Source organism: Betta splendens, chromosome 13 (genome assembly GCF_900634795.4).
Source record: "Betta splendens chromosome 13, fBetSpl5.4, whole genome shotgun sequence".
NCBI classification, from domain to species: Eukaryota; Metazoa; Chordata; class Actinopteri; order Anabantiformes; family Osphronemidae; genus Betta; species Betta splendens.
The window spans coordinates 7,872,312-7,894,118 of record NC_040893.2 but is presented as its reverse complement, the minus strand read 5'-3'; the positions used below and the strand labels follow the sequence as shown (position 1 = coordinate 7,894,118).

The 21,807-nt window shown below is 40.7% G+C and overlaps 1 protein-coding gene across 1 annotated transcript; it reads right to left on the bottom strand.

Moving 5' to 3' along the window:
• Positions 1–4,830: 4,830 nt before the first annotated feature.
• On the bottom strand, positions 4,831–20,482 carry LOC114868235 (galaxin-like). Its single transcript, XM_055514118.1, has 19 exons — positions 19,963–20,482; positions 19,767–19,799; positions 19,129–19,162; positions 17,004–17,050; positions 15,150–15,197; positions 14,452–14,598; positions 13,955–14,101; positions 13,445–13,591; positions 12,942–13,088; positions 12,432–12,578; positions 12,058–12,204; positions 11,642–11,830; positions 11,246–11,293; positions 11,040–11,123; positions 10,567–10,800; positions 10,028–10,113; positions 8,014–8,105; positions 7,172–7,350; positions 4,831–5,966 (listed from the first exon to the last, which is right to left on the bottom strand). Exons 1-15 carry the CDS (start codon positions 20,009–20,011, stop codon positions 10,688–10,690), a joined length of 1,527 nt encoding a protein of 508 aa, XP_055370093.1. The 5' UTR covers positions 20,012–20,482; the 3' UTR covers positions 4,831–5,966; positions 7,172–7,350; positions 8,014–8,105; positions 10,028–10,113; positions 10,567–10,687.
• Between the last annotated feature and the right edge of the window lie 1,325 nt (positions 20,483–21,807).

Here is a 21,807-nt window from a genome sequence, read left to right as displayed (position 1 = left end):
TACTGTACACCTGTTTCACATTTCCAGTCCCTTTGAATCTGATTGGCTTCTTCCCCGGCTTTAGTCTTGCTCATCTCCTGAGGTCAGAGCTGGATGATTCATTTTGATTTCTGTGTTTAACTTAGGATTTTCCTAATATATTTTCTCATCCTCAGCTCTTCCTGACCGTATTGTCAAAGGAGATTTTCAAACAATGGAATTGTGGTATGTGGACTCTCTCTCTCTGTATTTGTGCCAGTGCTCGAGTCCTACTGTACGTGACAGGATCACACTGGAACATGACACTGTTACTACACAGTATATATAACATAGATTCCCTCCTGAGTAAACAATGAAACAATGTTCTCAGGTTTATTTCAGCCATCCTTCTTAGCCTTCCTGTGTTTCCACCTCCTCTGTCCTCTGACTAGGAAGCGGAGGTGAATAGATGTTAGTGAGACCACACCAATGACTTTTTTATTGGTTTCACACACGTTAGTTTGTGTGTTGTCAAAGGGTTCAGGACATTTTTCACTTGTTCACTGGAATCCAGACACTGGAAGACTTCAGGTTATTGTGGCAGAGTGGTTGCACTGTGATGTGTATACTTTTGTGTGTTTCTAAATAATCATCTTTCATTAATTAGTCAAATGCCAGATGTCTTCAGTAAATATGCAATAAACACAAGCTAATAAATGCAGACCACCCTTTACTCCTCATGCACTAAGATGTGAATATGTCACTAACTCATCAGACGACCTTCATTTGACCTCTAGGCTGGTACTGGCCACTGAAAACCTGCCAATAACCTGCAGGGTTGGAGATGCTTTGACCCAGTCATCTAAATCTCTGTTTGTTTTTGCCTTGCTAACCTGCCAACACATCCCACGTCTTCTAATGAGTTGAATACTGATTAACTGATGCATGGGCACCTGGCCGGGAACTGAACCTGTGTGAAAGTGGTGACGCACTGTGTCCTGGCATCTTTTAATAACGGCGGTAGTGTTAAATTGTTCTTTTGATGACCCATGACCTAAATTGTTTAGCCTTTGCTTTTATGGCAGCTGCTCCGGTGTATGTTTTGATTCCTGTAAGTGTGAAGGCATCATCATTACATCATAAATGTAAAATTAGCTTTGTTGTGGGACAGTGTCCTGAATGGGAGGAAGGAAAGGCAGCACATTAGTGAGGGGTGAATGAGACAGACACAGTGAGTCAGAAACGGGCCTTGGGAGACAGAACACTGGACTGAGAGTTGGCAGCATCAGGATCCGGGTTCCAGCAACAGGAGATGACTGGAGTCATTAATTGCTGAAGTCATTGGGTCGACGACACCGGTTCTTGTATTTTAAAAGTAATGTACATTAAAAAAACAGGAGACACAAAGGAAACTGTGTTTCTATTCTCGGAGACGAGGCCGGTTTAACAGATTGTTATTTTACAGGTGCTCCCATTGTGGCATCGCTGGTGAACACCACAGTTCTGACTACAGGGCTTCTTTCATGTTCATTTTGTGGTTATGCCTGGAGTCACTTAACTTTTATGCCTAGATTCATAGTAACCGACCTGTGACCTCAATCACCCATCCATCATCTGAACCACGTGTCCTCAGAAGAAGCAGAGAATCAGCCAACATGCAACGAGAAACACAACGCAGGAATGAGGCATGGACAACGTTTCCTCACTTCATCAAAGCTGCAGCAATCGTTGCTCCTTGTTTGTTATAAACATATTTAATTCGTTAGAAACACTCATTAAGCATCACATCTAATTACACCTGATACAATACTTACTTAGATTCAGCCGTAGTAACTAACCAGCCTGGCTTTTAACTGTGACAAAATATTGATCTCATGAATTTACGTGGTTTCACGTGTTCTAAGTGTTCCAACACTGAGCAGTGTGATTAGTTGAGTCCCCTTGGTCCAATAAAACATTAAGAAGGAAAGCAAAAGCTAAGGTTACATCTTTGTGGTTGTCAGTGGTATGTGTTTAACGGTCTGTTGTATAATATTGTTTGTGGTATTTTTCCTTTAATGGCCGCTTCCTTTTTATTTATAACACACATTCCAACCTGAAGCAAAGAATTCTCTCCAGTTCAGAATAAAGAGGGAGTTCACTTTCATCTCTTGTTTCCGGACAGATCACGGCCGATGTTCAGGTCACACTGAGACGGTGCCACCAGCTTCTTCATGTCTCTGTCACCATCCCCACTGGTTTTGCTGGCCTGATAACACAAACGACTCATTACTCCAGGTCACTGTGGTCAGCAGACTACTGGCTCTAACGGTGGCTCCAGTGATTCATGTACGACTGCTGCTCGGCTCCTCTGTGACATTTAAGATGATCTCATGTATGAATCTACGACTCGTTGCCAAACATGTACTCAAAAACATGGGACCTCCAGGTTGGTTACGTCTATAATGAGCTAAACCTGAAAGGCATTTTAAATACCTTAACATATTTTCCGGACGTTTCTTTCATTTTTTGGCTCACTCAGATTTTCCCACTGGGAATAGTTAAATGTCTGACTTGGAACAAAACAAAACAAGTGCCAACTTAAAACAGAAGGTCACGTCTTGGTTTGTGAAAAATGCCCTTGAGCACTGGTTTCCTTCCTTCTCCTGTCTGAGGTTCATCCCAAATTGAAGAGAAATACTGTAAGTGTTTATCACACGGTTCGTGTTAGAACTTTTCTCAGGTAACATTAAGGTAAGGCGTGTGTCAAGTATCACGGCTACTGACACATTTTCATATTTTTTTCCACTGAGATTTCATTTTGCTTTGGGAAATAAAGTGAGCGCTGTCTTTCATAGTAAATTGCTGTAAAATGCCAAGAATAAGTTTAAGTCTGCTACAATTTCAAATCATTTTTTAAATATGTTTTTGCTAATTTTATTATTATATTGTATAAATTATGTAGGCGGCACGGTGGTGCGGTGGTGCCTTTCTGTGTGGAGTTTGCACGTTCTCCCCGTGTCTGAGTGTGTTCTCTCCGGGTTCTCCGGCTTCCTCCCACAGTCCAAAGACGTGCATTAGGTTGATTGGACTCTCCCCATTGCCTGTAGGTGTGAGAGTGTTTGTTCTAGGTTGTATGTCTCTGTTTTGCCCTGTGATGGACTGGCGACCTGTCCAGGGTGTACCCTGCCTCCCACTCATAGCCAGCTGGCTTAGGCTCCAGCACCCCCACGACCCCGCATTAGGGAATAAGCGAGTTGGAAAATGGATGGATGTATAAATTATTCTTTGCTGTTGGGTTTTGTGTTGGAAATTTCCCATAAAGAGGCAGATGAGAGAGTTGTCCTTTTGTGTGTTTTATTGAAATAATAAAGAAAATAAAAATAATGGGGAAAGAAAATAAAAAGCATGGATGTTGATCGTGCACATAAACGAACCAAAAACCAGCTGGGGAGATCAGTGCACACACCACGAAGGTGTGATGCAAAGAGCCCCCGATCCTCAAGATGTCTCTGCCTTTTAACCCCTTTCTCTGGCTCTGGTGGAATGCCTGTCTGCACCAATATAATTGTTTGTGCCTCCTTATCTCGCTGTAAGTGAGAATGTCTGCTTTCTCACTTCTGCATCGTCATGTCTTGTTATCCAAAGGAAGGAACACCGAGCTTCCAAGACAAGATGCATTCGCTTTAACAGCCTTGGGTTGGAGAAGAAATAGCACAAAGGCACAATTTTTCCATTACAGTTTCTAGGCCACTTTGACGAGATGTTCCAAAAGCATGGCTTCCTTTGCTTTTTTGGCAGAATGCCTCCTGTTGGCTAACATCAGTATAGGAAATGATTCAGGAAGGTATGACTTCATGGCCAGTATAAACAAGATAAATGGGTATAACCGGAAAGACTCCACAACAAGACTCCAGAGAACTCATTTTTGTTAACACCAGAATTGCCATCAACCTAGGAACAATTCATGCAGGTTATAACAGAACTGGAAGAACCAGATTTCACAGAAGTTTTTTTAAGTTGTAGCATTAACTAGGAAAAGGGGAAACGTGTGGATCATTGTCTTTCAGGAGGCAGTGTTCTCTTCAGGTGTACTGGTTGGCGCTACTGTCCCCTGAGCCTTGTCTTGTGTTTCCTTTAACTACAACTATATACACATGTGTATTCATAGTTTTGTTTAGTGTTAGGTATAGAGTATGTGCAATTGTTTTAACCCTTGACTTGACTTGCTATTGATGAGCAGCTGCAGTTTCTGGATAGCTTCCTTTGACCTCTTGGCACAATCTCCCATCTACAGACTATTATCAGTGTGGAGAATTATGAAGAAAGGATGGAAAGTATAAACAGGATAGATGGTTACTGGCCCAACATGAAAAGACTCAAGATAACTAATTATTAATTGCCAAAATTTACTTCAACTTGGGCATTAAAAGTGTGATAAAACACGTATTGCACTGCTTGATTCCGGTAAATCCCCACCCCCACAAAACTGACATTAGGTTCATAAGGCAGCGCTGTCACGCCACCAGCATGGAGCGACAGTAGTACTCAAGTAGCTGAACTGAAGACTGGGATTTATTCACTAGAGACAGACAGAGCAGGGACAATGAACTGAAGTGAGAGTCCATTCAAGGACCTTGGGGCTCTTCAGCCTGTTTTAATAAACTCTAGCATTAACTACAATGTTTCCTTCATACAGTACATTGCCAACTATAACTTCCATCATGCTAAGAGCAGCAGTTGAGCTGTTATCAGTCCACAAGGGAGTGTTGAACAATGCAGTTGTCTTCCTGTGCTGAGTTGAATGGATCAAAGCGCTTTGAATAGGTCAAACTCAGTAGCACCAGGTGAAATACACAATTCTAGAACTAAGCAACACAAAACACAACAGGCTTAATAATAATAGTTGTTTATTGAAGACAAATAGTCAAACGTCACCCAGAGTAGGGTCGTTTAAAAATACACATGCAGTATAAGATATAGTTTATAGTTTTATGAATATAGACAGTAACTATGATGAAATCATTCACATATACAGTAAACACACAGTTGTATGAAAAAGCAATGTGCTGTGCACCAGATGAGTTTAATCACTGATTACAGTACAAAAGCACCTTAGCATGAATACAACTGGAGTCCACTGTATGTTACATTCAACCGTACAGTCAATATAGTAACTGTTTCACATACACAAGAGCCTCCAGTGGAACCTTTGGGGCAGGAGTTTGGCATTTATATCCCTGATAGTTTGACGGTGCTTATCAATTAGTAGCTTTGTCACTCGTGACTCATCTCACTTAAACGTAAACACATAATAATTTAAGTGATGTGCAAATATTTGCCATTTTTCATAAAGTTCAGTGCAACAATCACATTAAAAAAGGACGAATGTAATATTCATAGAAAACTTTCTTGTAGTAGTTTAGCTTATGTGGACAGAAAGCAGTTAAGTAACATTCCTGTCTATTACCTGCTACCATGGCAACTAAGAGTGGATCCAGCTGCTCCACAGTAGTTTAGATAATCTAAGCTTTGAGCCCTGTAGCTTTGGTTTGGCACTGTACTAGTACTAGTAGTGTCCTTCACAGTGAGTAAATGTGTGAGTCACCGTGCTCCACACAGTGAAGGAGCTCCTCATAAATGGCCACGCTAGACAATAATAATGTATATATGACAGCTTGTGGGTTCACATGTCACACGCAGTCGTCTGCGTGGAGGCTTTGGAGTTGTCAAAAGTTGCCGCCGAGTCCAATCAGAGAAGTACTGTCAACAAATGTGGTTAACGTGTTGAGTATAATGACAGACACGTGTTCCCTGGAAGGAATTTGGTTTACTGATAGGAACAGCTGGAGAAAATGAAATGAAGGGACCGGAGAACAGAGCGATGGTTGGGATCAACAAAGACATCTTTCAACCTTCTTCAACAAAGGTTTCGTTGTTGAAGAAGCACAGCATGAACACACGGCCGGGTTGTAATACCTTCGACGGCAGCATCTGAATCTTGTCTTGGGGAAGTAGAACTTGTGGTCCTGTAGATGGAGTAGATGAGTTACTGACATAGAACATACAGGACCTCAGTAACTTGTTGCACAGAGGTAAGGAGTTTTAAGCACTGTCCCACAAGGTTGAACTTCACCTTAAAGGCTAAACAAACTAAAGTCTGTTTGCATCTAAACAGAAAATGATCAGGTGACCTCAACAGTGTGGATTTTATTCTAGGATGCTTAACATTCCTAACCCACCTAAACAAATAAGATTTGGAAAAAAGGGCCCAGTAGCAACAACAGCAGTCAGTCTGACTGCATTCCTCTTCCATGCTTCACCCCTCGGGCTTTCATGGTACAATGGATTTGATGGAAACTACTGCACGCTTGAATTGACATTTGGCATTCTAAGCAATGCTCCCAGCTGAGCAACACAGTCCCCACCCAGGAATGAAGGTATGGAGCCAAGACTGGGAAATTCCCGATGAAGACGTGCTCCAGGACACGAAGCCTAAGCCTGTGATGGTGCTGGTTAAACTCTTAGCTTCTCACGGTGTTAGACTCACATTTTGCAGGGCGGTCTAAGCATTATATACTAAACCTGTAAATTAGCAGAGTATATAAACTTGAGGGGCTGGGAATCGTTGACTACAACAGCGATGGCCGTAGACTTATGGCTTTGACGACGCCTCTCTCTGAGAGCAGGAGGAACATCTAGATTTTCCAGCGAATTACATTTTATTCCAATTTGCTTTCAAGCACATCCTCATAGATTGCTGTAGCACATGGTTTAATCATTAGTCAAGTCAGTCACTAGAACAAGTTCATCCTGTTTTCAAGACAAATTGTGCTGAGCAAGCATCTTTTACGCAGCAGCTTTAGTGTTAGTCAATACAGTTATAGATACTGACACTGTCGGCAGGTTTAATAACAGGTCAACATTACTATTAATGCAGCTCTGTTTAGAAAGTCAGACATACGGTTGAACAAACAGGCTCCAGACTCCATGAGGAAGCTAGTCTAGACACATAAGCATTCCTGGGAGCATGAGAGAGTGCAGCCCAGGGTTAAAGGAGCTGCTGGAAAGCCAAAATATGTCAGGGACCGTCTGGAGTCCCTTATTATCACACACACACACACACACACACACACACACACACACACACACTTACACACACAAATTCATCATTCACACGCATCCTGTGCAGTAAACTTCTATCCAGCCAAGCTCAACATGCTCATATAATCACCTGCGGCCACCGCAGCAGATGTCAGTGCAAGGCCTGAAGGTTTTCCTCCAGCAGCAGCGATGTCCAGGCGAGTCATGACACTGAGAACAACACACAGCGGCTTTAGCTGGGTGGTAGAGAACACCGGGGTCTTCATTCTTCATTCATTCAGTCTACATTCCTCCTTGTCCTGTCTGTCCCTGTGCAACGCATTACAGTTACGTGTTGGACTAATCCATATGTCGTCTTTCCACAGAAAAAAACAGTGTGGGAAAAGTCTGCAGCAACAAAGGCACAAACTGGCACAGACAGCCACATATTCACATGCACATCTGTGTAAATGCACAGGCAGACTTGACAAAATATGAATAAAGGCCAGGAAAGTGTAAAACCTGTTTGCAAATATTAACTTCTATGCATGAAATGAATCCAAGCTACAGAAACCTTACCAGTTATGGCGTTATATAGTCCTTCTGTGTAAACGGCCTGTTAGCTGCTTCCAGCGCTAACCACGTCAGGGTATATTGTTCTTTGGACCAAAATAACCCTCGCTTACAGCTTAAAGGGAGCTGGGCGGAGCTCCGAGCTCTCAGCGTAGGCCACAGCAGCAGCTTTTTTTAGACTAGTAAGGTGGGACGCACTGCTGTCAGTTCTAAACCTCATATACGGGAACTCACACATTTTTATAAATATTATATTCTATCTTGTCACGTGAAAACACTGAAGAAATGGCACTTTGTCACAATGTAGTGACTGTACAGCTTGTAAGACACATGAAATCCACAGAAATGCTGACAACAGCAGAAACACATTAAACACAGAGATATGGGATCAGAAACAGAAAAGGTCCTTTGGTACATTACTTGAATCATCTGAGACTTTCTCTTAGATACGCAGCCATCCCAGCACACACATACGTGTGGTTTGCACTTGATGGGAACAGCAGGGCATCGACCTAGACGTTGGGCGTGGGAGTGGAAGAAAAACAAATCAATTCAAGAAAGAGGAGAGGGAGGATATGGGGTAAATGTAAATGTTAAATGTTTGCCGAGTGTAAGACTGAATATTCATGAATGTGAAAGTAGACTCCACCCCTACCCTCAAACAGAGCTGATCTCAGATCAGAGACACAAACTCAAATACCTCAATTAGTGCATGCAAACCCCGCCTATTTCTGATCTGTGTGGACGTAACCTCGGCTAGCTAGTAAAGTTAACTAATTCTCCACCGGCGCCACAGAAATATTCTATTTAAACCTACTTAACTCCTCATTAATGGTGTTTATGACAGAACAGCAGTTTGAAGCGGAGCCTCAGCCCGCACACCTGTTGTTACAGCCCGTTCAATCTCCTCCAACGGGAGGGAATCGGAGCTGGCGGCCATGATGGCTTCGACTTCAGGCTTCTCTCTAGTATCGTCGTCCACCATCAGAGTCAGATGTGGGCGGAGCTATGCGTACTGTTTGAGGTGTTTGAGTCCGCGTCACTGACCTGGGAGTTTTAACCTCGGCGATCTTTTAACATTTACATTTAACATTTAACATTTAACATTTACATTTAGACTTTTGCACATTTAACTAAATATGAGAAAACATGTGTCATTTAGTTAAATGTGAGAAAATTAGTTACATGTACTGTATAGGTGCTTCTTTTACATTCGGCACCCCATAGGAGGAGGCTCAAAATGTTTGAATCAGGTTAAGAATCTGTCCTGGAAAGAAAATCCTCGTGTGTTTTTGATCTCCAGATACTGTAAGTACAGGGCAACACCCTCTTTATACGCACACAGAAGCTTGTGCTGTAATGTTGACTACATAAAATCTGTATAAATGATGAGACGGGAGACAATACGATGAAGTCACTGACGCAGGACAATCCTGGCGTATTGGTGATTGGGAAAGTCCTGTGTGTGAGGAAATTCTCCCACACGGCTCCTCCAGGACAAAGGGCTTAATTTTCCACTTAGCTCATTGAAACACCCTCACATTCACAGAACAACATCATGCTGAGGGAGAAAACCCTACGAGAGTAAGAAGAGAGACGCCTGGCTGGGAAGATGACAGTGATAAACATCCTTCACCGCTCAAGGATCAGGAGACTTCAGCATGTGTCTACATCACACTGGGCTATTTTACATGGACCAAAGGGTCTGTCTGGTTTTCACTAGACGTACGTCACTGTCTGGAAGTTTCCAAGAGCCATCAGAAAGCAGTAAAAATTCAAGTCAGACTAAATAGGCACATAGACTATTAGTCTCCTAACAAAAAGGTTCAGGGAGCAGAGCAGGAGCACACCCACGATCGATATGCAGTTTAATTCTTTCCAGCTTGTTTCCATCCAGTGGTTTAGCTGCAGGCGGCTGTGAGACCGTCTGCAGACTGAGTTTATCCTCTCTGTGTTCTGCTGGCAGCCTTTTACAGTAAGTGTTACTCCCTCATCAAGTTCTAATACAATCTGTCAGATTGTGACTGAGTTCATTAGCAAAGAGGTTTGACATGTGTTTAATTGATGAGGGCTTGATCATCGAGATACAAATCCTTCGTTTTTGTTTTTTTTTCTTTCTCTGACATGAAAACCTTGTATCTGCTGGCATTTTGCCCCGACTTCTTCTGCCTGACTTACATCGAATCCTTTCACACGTCCGCGTGGGTTGTGATCGCAGGTGTGATAACGTCACTGCTGTTAACCATCAACAGACGCCTCTGTTACAGTTGGGCATAATTTATGATGCAATTAGACTTGTTCTGACTTCTCTCCTACAGGTACTGTACTCCGAGCACCTGTAGGAGTGAAAGGCTTCCTTTGTTTTACCTCACTTATCAACAGCATCTAGACATCAAGGCCAAGTAGACGCAACACACACGACGTCAGACCGTACCTGAGCAGCAGCACCAGCACTTTCTCCCACAGCCACAGCGTTTGTTCTGCCTTATAGACCTAGTGAGGCGTTTGTGTGGCTCACTGCTGTGGATGTGAAGATATGGAAGGAGAAAAACACAAGAACCAAAACTGACAGATGGACTAAATAAACAGGAGCTGAACCAGTTCCAGGTTAGCGTGTTGGTATTCAAAGCCGAAATAAATGATGCTGTATATATTTTACACAAGCTGTGATCATTTTAGAGCCAGTCATTCTGCCTTGTCCATAAACTTGCAAAGGTTAGGAAAAGATTAGAAGATGCAGACTAATAATAATGACAAAGAGAGGGTCAGAAGGTGGCGTGACCTTCAGTGACCTTCATTACACAATCATGACAAATTGTGACCACACTCTTCTGTATTTCATCCTCATGCTGCCGCACGCATGCGTGAGAAAAGACTGGTCATGAAATAAAAGTCTAACTGGACAAGAAAATGTCTTTTAGCAGAAATATAAATACTGTAGAATTTGTATTATTGTCCAGATGTTTGACTTACTCGACAGATGACTGTGCGTGAGTCTGAAAATGTAAAACACAACAAACAATGCTTTAATGCATCATCACTTTCAAGGCAACTAAATACAAAACCATCAACAAACCAAACACTTTATGATGAGTCAGGATGAATAAGCAACAGTTGTTGGTAGTTGTTTTGTTTCTTGGTGACTTGACAGATGAGATGAGATGTTGTTAGATGTTGTTGAGTTGAATCTTACCTGCTGTTTCAAACCTGTCAGAATAAAACACAGTCGTTACTGTGCATGTGCATGAAAACAGTGTCAGTGAGTCAGCTCTGTGGCCTGAGGATCTGGAGACTGGTAGTTATGCAACTACAGTGATTCATCTATAGAGAAAGGACTTCATTCATCACTGTCACGACTTCAGCCAAAAACACAGTCAGTAACGGCGCTTTCTATGAATTATCAACAACAGTAAACACAATGTTGATACTCAGTGATGTACTCTTACTTTTACAGCAGTAGGAGTCATTATGTTGTATCTGAAGATCATCTCTCGTGTCACAGCAGCAGTGAGTTCTGTTGTCATAGGTCTCTGTGAAAATGTTCAGGGTGGTTGTTAAACTCACCGTAGTCTGAATGCAACAAAAATGATTCTAAACCATTCACTGTTTCTGTGTAGTAGAGTCTGGCTGGGTTTGTTTCTGCTCTACTCACCATTACCACACAGTTCCTCCGCTGAACGTTTAGGTCGCTCAGCAGTTGCTGTAAGACACACACACCTTGGTTACTTTCAACCCTTAAAATACAGCAGGACAAACTACAGTAACAGTCCCACAAAGAAATGTGTAAGAAAAGTAACAAGTGAACTTAAAAAAGAGAAACAGTGGCCAAGGCAACACTGTAAATGCCCATAGATGAACACTGAAATATATGCAAGTGTTACGCTTGAAGCAGGTGTGATTTCTGCACAGTCACTGAAACAGCAGTGCAGCTTAAGAAGTTAGTCACATAATTTAGCCTCATACTGTATTAATCACCTTAATGTGTCCCCAGCAGCAAAAAGAATTAAGACCAACAATAAACACAATATGTTGATACTGGGTGACATACTTTCATTTTTACAGCAGTTGTCGTCCTTTTTTTGTATCCGAAGACTTCGGTTTTCCTTGTGACAGCAGCACTCAGTTTTGTTGTCATACTGTTCTTTACCACAGCAATAGTGGTGATCAGAGGCTCTGTTGAGGACTGTCTTGTTATGTTCTGGTCCACAACACAGCTGTTCACTGTCATTCAATATTTCTGTGGAAAAGATCAGGATGGGAGTTAAACGCAGTTCTATCTCAGTCTGAACATATTTCTAACTATTGTTAATGCTACTATTTGAACTGACGACACTGTGACACGTTTGTACCTAAAGTCTGGTTACATGAGTTCAGAGGTCACACTCTGTCTCAGGAATCTGGTGCCAAGCAGCAAAACAATTATGGACAATAATAAACACATTATGTTCGGTTCTTGTAACTCACCAAGACTTCCTTCAACGTGACAGCAGCTGTGAGTTGTGTGGTCATACTGTTCTTTACCACAGCAATAGTGATGATCAGAGGTTCTGTTCAGGACTGTCTTGTTATGTTCTGGTCCACAACACAGCTGTTCGCTGTTATTCAGTATTACTGTGGAAAAGATTAGGATGGGAGTTAAACTCACTTCTACCTCAGTCTGAACATGTTGCTAACTAATGTTAATGCTACTATTTGAACTGACGACACTGTGACACGTTTGTACCTAAAGTTTGGTTACATGAGTTCAGAGGTCACACTCTGTCTCAGGAATCTGGTGCCAAGCAGCAAAACAATTATGGACAATAATAAACACATTATGTTCGGTTCTTGTAACTCACCAAGACTTCCTTCAACGTTACAGCAGCTGTGAGTTGTGTGGTCATACTGTTCTTTACCACAGCAATAGTGGTAGATGGAGGTTCTGTCCAGGACGGTCTTGTCATAATCTGGTCCACAACACAGCTGTTCGCTGTTATTCAGTGTCACTGTGGAAAAGATCAGGATGAGAGTTAAATTCACTTCTACCTCAGTCTGAACATGTTGCTAACTAATGTTAATGCTACTTTTTAAACTAACGACATTGTAACACGTTTGTACATAAGGTCTGGTTACTTGAGTTCAAAGGTCGCACTCTGTCTCTAGAATCTGGTTCTAAGACTTCATTAAACACAGTCAGATCTTCTCTAAACCCAATAACTGAACTTCACTGTTTGAATTTTTGAGTTTAAATGCTCATGTCAGTAAATCAGGTTTTGAGATCAGGTTTTGGTATAGACATCCGTGTTTAACTGTGGCATTAATAATTATAAACAATAATAAATACAATATGTTCGATTCTTGTAACTCACCAAGATTTCCTTCAGTGTGACAGCAACTTTGATTTCTGTGGTCATACTGTTCTTTACCACAGCAATAGTGATGATCAGAGGTTCTGTCCAGGACTGTCTTGTTATCTTTTGGACCACAACACAGCTGTTTGCTGTCATTCAATATTTCTGTGGAAAGGATTAGGATGGGAGTTAAACTCACTTCTACCTCAGTCTGAACATGTTACTAACTAATGCTAATGCTACTTTTTAAACTGACGGCATTGTGACACGTTTATACATAAAGTCTGGTTACATGAGTTCAGAGGTCACACACTGTCTCTGGAATCTGGTTCTAAGACTTAATTAAACACAGTCAGATCTTCTCTAAACCCAAAAGCTGAACTTCACTGTTTGAATGTTTGAGTTTAAATGCTCATGTCAGTAAATTGAGATCAGGTTTTGGTATAGACATCAGTGTTTAACTGTGACATTAATAATTATGGACAATAATAAATACAATATGTTCAGTTCTTGTAACTCACCATGATTTCCTTTAACGTGACAGCAACTTTGATTTCTGTTGTCATACTGTTCTTTACCACAGAAATAGCGTTGTTTAGGGGTTCTGTTCACGACTCTCTTGACATAATGTGGTCCAGAACACAGCTTTTCACTGTGATTCAATATTTCTGTGAAAAAGATCAGGTTGGGAGTTAAACTCACTTCTACCTCAGTCTGAACATGTTGCTAACTAATGTCAGTGCTGCTATTTACACTGACGACATTGTGACACGTTTATACATAAAGTCTGGTTACATGAGTTCAAAGGTCACACACTGTCTCTAGAATCTGGTCCTAAGACTTAATTAAACACAGTCAGATCTTCTCTAAACCCAATAACTGAACTTCACTGTTTGAATTTTTGAGTTTAAATGCTCATGTCAGTAAATCAGGTTTTGAGATCAGGTTTTGATATAGACATCCGTGTTTAACTGTGGCATTAATAATTATGGACAATAATGAATACAATATGTTCGATTCTTGTAACTCACCAAGACTTCCTTCAACGTGACAGCAACTTTGATTTCTGTTGTCATACTGTTCTTTACCACAGCAATAGTGGTGATCAGAGGTTCTGGTCAGGACGGTCTTGTCATAATCTGGTCCACAACACAGCTGTTTGCTGTTATTCAGTATTTCTGTAGAAAAGATCAGGATGGGAGTTAAACTCACTTCTACCTCAGTCTGAACATGTTGCTACCTAATGTTAATGTTACTATTTAAGCTGACGAAATTGTGACACGTTTGTACATAAGGTCTGTTTACTTGAGTTCAAAGGTCGCACTCTGTCTCTAGAATCTGGTTCTAAGACTTCATTAAACACAGTTAAATCTCCTCTAAACCCAAAAGCTGAACTTCACTGTTTGAATTTTTGAGTTTAAATGCTCATGTCAGTAAATTAAGATCAGGTTTTGGTATAGACATCAGTGTTTAATTGTGGCATTAATTAATTATGGACAACAATAAATACAATATGCTTGTAACTCACCAAGACTTCCTTTAACGTGACAGCATCTTTGATTTCTGTTGTCATACTGTTCTTTACCACAGCAATAGTGGTGATCAGAGGCTCTGTTGAGGACTGTCTTGTTATCTTTTGGTCCACAACACAGATGTCCGTTGTCATTTAATATCACTGTGGAAAAGATCAGGATGGGAGTTAAACTCACTTCTACCTCAATCTGAACATATTGCTACTGTAACTAATGTTAATGTTACTATTTAAACTCACGACACTGTGACACGTTTGTACATAATGTCTGGTTAAATGAGTTCAGAGGTCACAATCTCTCTGGAATCTGGTGCGAAGCAGCAAAAACAATTATGGACAATAATAAACACAATGTGTTTGGTTCTTGTAACTCACCAAGACTTCCTTTTACGTTACAGCAGCTTTGAGTTGTGCTGTGATACTGTTTTTTACCACAGCAATAGTGGTGATCAGAGGTTCTGTTTAGGAGTGGCTTGCTTTTTTTTGGTCCACAACACAGATGTGTTTGTCATTCAATGTCTCCGTAGAAAACATCAAGATGGGAGTTAAACTTACTGTAGTTTTACCACAGTCTGAACACAACTCACTTGATTCAACCATTCACTGTTTTTGTGTAACAACAGTTTCCTAAACACAGAACTGTTCTACTGACAAACAAACGTGACTCAGGTTGTGTTCATTTATGCTTTACTCACCATTTATACACTGTTTCTCTGTTGAACGTCTAGTTCGCTTACTGGGACCTGTAAGACACACACACACACACACACACACACACACACACACACACACACCTTAGATAGACACAGACACTTTTCATTACTGATGAAATGTGACTGAATGTCATGAATGTAATACTTATATTTACAGTTTAACAACGAAATGTGTAAGACAACGTAACCAAAGCTAAAAGTCTATAGAAGAAAACTACAATAAAGCAGATGTGATTTCTGCACAGTCACTGAAACAGCTGTGCAGCTTAATGACATGAGCTTAGTTTCTCTGCTGGCACATTTTTCTGAGTCTCAGGAATCGTATAAAAGTTCAGACAAAGTTGAAGAGTTCAATAAACAGATTCTTCTCAATATAAGAAAACTATGTCATCATGCAAAAGTATTATGACTGTGCTATTACACAATCTGTTCGGTTGATTCAAGTGTTTTTTGCTTGACTGCTGTGACACATGAGTTTCTGTCAGGTCTTGATCTTTACATCATAAGTGACTGTAATGTAATGTTTGTTATTATTTCACACTATTGACATAATGAATGAATTAATCTGAGATTAATTGTATTGTTGAGATGCTGTAGTGCAGTGGTTTGATTCCAAGTGTTCTCCTCGTGTCTGCGTGGGTTTCTTCTGGGACAAAAGGACATTAGAGGCTTTACATTACATCTCGATGCTGTTCATCATTCGCCAAGCGTTAAGCTTTAAAGAGTTTTGTTATGCAAAGAAAGTTTGTTCTGTTGATCCGACTTTCATGTATATTACGTCTTACTAAAGTACTGCAATTTGTAACAACACAAAGTCACTGTAGAGGTTTCCAGCACAACCATCACTGTACACAACTCCCTGCTACTGCATGATTTATTGAGTTCACACAAATGTTATGTTTCAGTCTCTAGTGTTCCTTTACTTTCCCCCTCAGTTTGTTGTTGTGACTTGCCTGCTACACACACACACACACACACACATACACGTCCTGCTTTACATTGTGAGTCACTCTCACTCGCTAACTCAAGGTTAGTTTGTTAAGTTTGTTGAATTTTTTGGGAAAACTACTGAGCTACAGTGAGAATTTGCCTCTGCCTTTTGCCTTTTACCAGTGACAGTTCATTCAGTTATTCTTCACTTGTTTTTACATTTTTGTCTTAATATTTTTTGTGTATCTATTTTGTTGAAATTTAATAAAACTATATGTTTACTCTTTTTCATGCATCGTTATTCAACAATCTTGAGGGTTTATGACAGTTTAAATCGGTGTCATTCTACAGATTGTTCATTTATTAGTTGGGTTTGGTGAATTGTATTTCTAAAGTCCAAGTAAGTCACTTAGAACTGTGGATGTGTGGTCACAGGGTTGTGGTTAGTGCAGCTTCTCCCTGCACAGCATGTGTTGCTAATATTAAACTTCCTGAAAACCTGAACTCTGATTGGTGAGCAGATGAGTCAAAGGTTTGTTGGGGAAGTCAAACCTAATGTGTCTCCCCCAGTCAGTCCAGCACAGTAGTCTATGTACAGTGTACTGGGAAAAGGAAAGTGTTGTTTTCTCCAGTCTAATCTAATATAAACATGTGTCAGGGATCTAATCATGTGTTAACTGCTCTTAAGTGTTGGCAGTGTATGTGTTACGCGAGTCAGAACAATGATGATGATGATTTTGGAGCAGTGCCAAGTCAAGTTTCATCTCAAGTCGCTGCCAATAAAATTATAATTAAAGGAATTTTCATCTGTCAGGTGACGTAGTGGTAGTTTCTGTTGTTTTGTAAAGATTATTCAAATTATTCCACAACATTTGAGTCCTGCCTCCTGAGGAGGTTGTGTCTTACAGCACTTGGTGTTGTGGGCGTCATTATTTAGTTCCACATCGTTTTTTCTGCAAGACAAGGAGAACATAACAGGCTGTTATCAGTTGAAGTCATTCACTACGTAGTAAAAACATGTTCTACATATTGAGACTAACTCAGGTCATGTCCATGTATGTTTCACCTATATACTTTCTTCTGCTGCCCCCTAAAGGATCTGTGTCTAACAGTTAGTGAATTACGGTGGTGGAGTATTGAGATTTATACTTGAGATGATGAGATGAATGAGATAATATGAAAAATTACCAGTGACGTGCGGTCAGGGTAGGCAGGGGGGGCGGGGCCTCACCTCGCCTGACATAATACCATATTATGAATACATAATGACATAAAATATAAGTCAATATCTGTCCACTGATCTGTGTCACAAATGTATTTCCTCTACATTTTAGAAAAAATCCTCACATTTTCACAAGTAAAATCGCTGAATATGCGCATTTCCGTCCCTAATGTAGGGAGAAACGCCAGAAGAGGCATCAATGAGCCGAGCCTCAGCCCAGGGCTCCAGCTCCCGTTCTCGAGCCGTCATTACATGGGTTAATACGTGGAGCGATCGCTTCCTGTTTCACAGCTTGTCACCAACAAAATGCAGATTGTTTCTTTACCATCACTTTCTAAAAGCTAATTAATGCATTTATCGATGTGTGTTTAACATAATTACTTCCTTGATCGCGCAAAAAGGAGCAAAGAAAACTCGAAAAGAGGCAAGACAGGAAATAGCCTCTACGGAAGCCGACAGGTGCTTGGCTGCTACTGTCACGCGATTCTGTTTTTTTTTTTTTGTCAGACGCCTCTTCTCACCAGTGACGACGCTGCTCCGGTGAGTTAGCAAACGAACTCAGTTAGCTTATTTTCCAACTCTCAAGATGGAGGAGAATTATTTAAGTCGTCTTAAAACATTTTTAAAACTGAACTTTCAGTCAAAACAAAAGCTCATAACCAATGGAAGACCAACGCCGGAGCTTAAAGGTTTGCTTCAACAGACCCGAAAAGACTGTCTGTGCTGCCACAAACCGACTGTCCTGTTGTCAACCTGTGATAACACCTGGACTAACACGGGATATTGTATAAAATATATAAAACTAAGACCACAAATGGTTTTCAGTTTTCTAAAAAATAACTGATGAAAACAACTTCGATTTTTAAGTCTTGTTTTGATTTGCAGTCCTGTGTTAACTTAAAGTACGAGTGCTGTGTTAACTAAATAAGGCAGAGGTCCTGTGTTAACGGAAAGCATAGTCTCATGTTTCTATTAATGTCCATTGTACAGTAAGTGTGTTAGGTCCTGTGGTAAATTCTGTGGTATTTTTTAAAGTCAACATTCTGTTTTAAGTGAGTAAAGCGAGTTAAAGCCAATATCACTGTTTGGTCCCCTCTTTTCTTCTGTTATAATTAAAGTAATTGTGTTTGCCCATAGTGAACATAAAGATACTCATTCAAGTTCTTTTATTGTAAGTCTGACTCTGGAGAAGTCAGTGCCTCACCAGCCATGAACCTCACCGTACAGTACGTCACTCAATATTACTGTCTACGCATTTTTTCAGATTTCATTTTAGGTTAAGGATAATGTGTTTGACTCAACCACATCAGACATCCTCTAGGTAGCGCTGCTATTGTGCAATTATAATAAAGTTCTGTTTTAACAGATTCTAATATGTCATTTAAATTTAAATCATTAGTTCATTAAATAAAATATACTGACTACATCACCCAACCCCCACCCCTATATGTACAAAAGTATAATATAACATATAAAGATTTTTTTTCAGCTTGACGAAGTCTAAATCAAAATCAATGGTCCAACCAATGTCGCAATTTACAGCTTTAGCTTTAGTCTCTGTCCTTGAGCAAAACCCTGACGATGCGCGCGCTCCCCACCCAGACGCGCGTCTGCTAAAAATAATTACCCTGATTCCCGACAGAGTTGGTTGCGACAGCTGGTCATGTGAGAAGTGAGGTTTTCTACTTGGATTTTGCCAAAATTATCAAATGTTTTGTTTACAGATTTTTGTTCTGCAATGAATCGATTTGCATTAAAACGCGCGTCCCGTTTCTTCGCGCACAGACAGTAAATAAAGGAGACACTCACTGGGGTTCTTGTGCGTCAACTCCGTCTTCGGGCTCTGTAAAAAAATACTAAATCTGTTAATCTGATGTTATGTTTTGTTGGCGTTCAGCAGAATAATAAGAGGTAAAATGCAATTATTCAACTCCATCGAACGTTCTAATCGGCAGGAGCAGGATTCATATTCTGTTTATAATAGTTATGACTCAAGGGCATTAAAACAATTGACAGTCAAAAAAGACTGTGACCGCAGCCCACGTGACAACTGCCAGTAACGTCAGTAAACTTAGTGAAAGCAGATGCTTAGAGTTCGTCTTATTCACAACGGCACGATTAAAGCCTCCGCCTCCGCATCCTTTTTTATTTTTTATGACAATGCTGCTCCTGCTTCACTGCAACGTGTCCTTATCATTAAACCTCGTTTCTTCTTGGAGTGTTGAGCCAGTGGGGTTTTTTTATCTGGTTTTCTAACCCTCCCTCCCCCAGCTGCTATTTAATACTTTGATCAGGTGCGTTCAGTGAACTGATCAATGTAACCAGCAGGATATACCAGACTGAACTTAGATGAAAAAGAGGCCTGAGCTCCATCTACACGCGCACGCACACACCACACAACATCTGGGCACATGAGAAGGTGATAAGAATGAATGGACTCAACTCACCAGAACAAGCGAAGTATCCAAAAATCAGGAAAACTAAAAAAAAATGCAAATAATGAACATATCTGAGGATGAGCAAATCACATGATGGATGAATGGACCATGAGAAGTTACAATGTTGGTTTTAGACTCTCAGAGAGAAAGCGGGAGGCAGAGGAGGCAGAAAGGGGTCCATTAATAACAATTAGCTCCCACTCACCCAATACCAGGGACCTGAGCAGAGACATCTGGACTTTTCCTTGTAGCATCTGAAATGTTCATGCACGAAAGGAGTGAGATCCATAAGAAAAGCCTAAATAGCAGCAATTAGCCACTCCTACCACGTGATGCGACCAAAAATAAGACACATATAAACCTGTTGAGCCAACGTCGCATGCGCACACTATCACGTTACTCTGTGAAGAGGGTGAACGTCCAACCTGGATGTCACCAGAGAAACATGCTTTAAAATAGAAACATTGAGGTTTTACTGCTTTGGGAATAAATGACAGTGATGATCATTTACCTTTCAGGAGATTAAGCGCTGTCCATGACGCACACAGTGATGTCCCCCAGCTGTGGTCGTCCTCTGTTTCCTCATGAATCAGTAAAGAACTATAAGAATAATGCTTATTTCCTCAGCCGTCTGTTAGTCAGGACCACACTCTCATTCTCACCCGTTCAAAATAAAAGCCCATCCTAACAACTGACCACACATTAAAAACAAAACAAAAGCTCATAACCAATGGAAGACCAACGCCGGAGCTTAAAGGTTTGCTTCAACAGACCCGAAAAGACTGTCTGTGCTGCCACAAACCGACTGTCCTGTTGTCAACCTGTGATAACACCTGGACTAACACGGGATATTGTATAAAATATATAAAACTAAGACCACAAATGGTTTTCAGTTTTCTAAAAAAATAACTGATGAAAACAACTTCGATTTTCAAGTTAAGTAAAGTCAAAGTCTTGTGTTGATTTGCATATATATATATATATATGTGTGTGTATATAAAGCAGAATCAAAGCAGAAATTTCTTTCCTCGTCTTATGAAGGAACAATTAAACATGAGCAAATCCACCAGCGAGACATTAAACGGTAAAGCGATGCGTAATACACTAGGTGACTTCTCTCTTTCTTAAAACGTGCTGTTAAAACCACGCTGTGAACTAATTAACCTTTATTTTACACATACACACACAAACAAAACACTTTGATTGGGGAACAGCGGCGACATCGGTCCATTAAAATAAGGAAACAGCTTAAAAACTTAAAAACTAGAAATGTCAAGTAACAACAGGAACGGCTCCCACGCACCAGAGACGAGGGTGAGGTGGTGTGTACGAACAGAGCATGGAAAGGAATCACTGGTATACAAATATATGAACTCGCACCTTGTGAACACTGTAATAGATAATTTAGAAAACAGAAAAAATATATAAAAAGAATTAATTGTGGGGGAAAAAAGTTGTGGAAAATAAAAAGGAAAAAACCTTCCTGCTGCACACAGTTCGATTTTCTGGGCTGGACGATGTGACGCTGTTAGTCCCGTGCCTTTGCGTGTTCCACCCGATCTGCGTGGGTTCTCTCCGGGTTCTCCAGCTGCCTCTCAGCGCAAAAACACGCAGTCAGGGTACGTGTAATTGGCGACTCAAAATTGTCAAGCGGCTCCGATAATATTTGACGGTTCATGAAACATTCTCAGAATAATTGACTGAGTAGCACCAAACATTTCATAATAACCCACAATGTATTATTACAATTTATTTTACAAACACAAAAAATAAAGGTGGTGTAATGCAAGAGAATAACAGATTAAATCACGTGACAACATGTCAAGGTAAAAACAATTTATTTTTCCGCTGTTCACCGTTGGATAGTGTGTTGAGCCAAAAGGTGATGAAATAACAACAACAGGACTTTCGAGTCTCCACATATGACGTCACATCGGGCCTCGGGCCCCCTGCTGACTCCTCCCGCAACTGACTCATGTCACCTGACAGTCAACATGCCCACGCTGGACCGAGATATAATATATAAATATTCAAATAAACAAAACAAGAA

Excerpts from the sequence above, each read along its gene's own strand:
- LOC114868235 (XM_055514118.1), bottom strand. The coding sequence starts at position 20,011 with ATGCTACAAGGAAAAGTCCAGATGTCTCTGCTCAGGTCCCTGGTATTG. Across the intron at positions 19,163-19,766 it reads TGGATACTTCGCTTGTTCTG|AGCCCGAAGACGGAGTTGAC; the intron begins GTGAGTTGAGTC and ends ATTTTTTTACAG. Across the intron at positions 11,831-12,057 it reads TCACGTTGAAGGAAGTCTTG|AAATATTGAATGACAGTGAA; the intron begins GTGAGTTACAAG and ends TCTTTTCCACAG.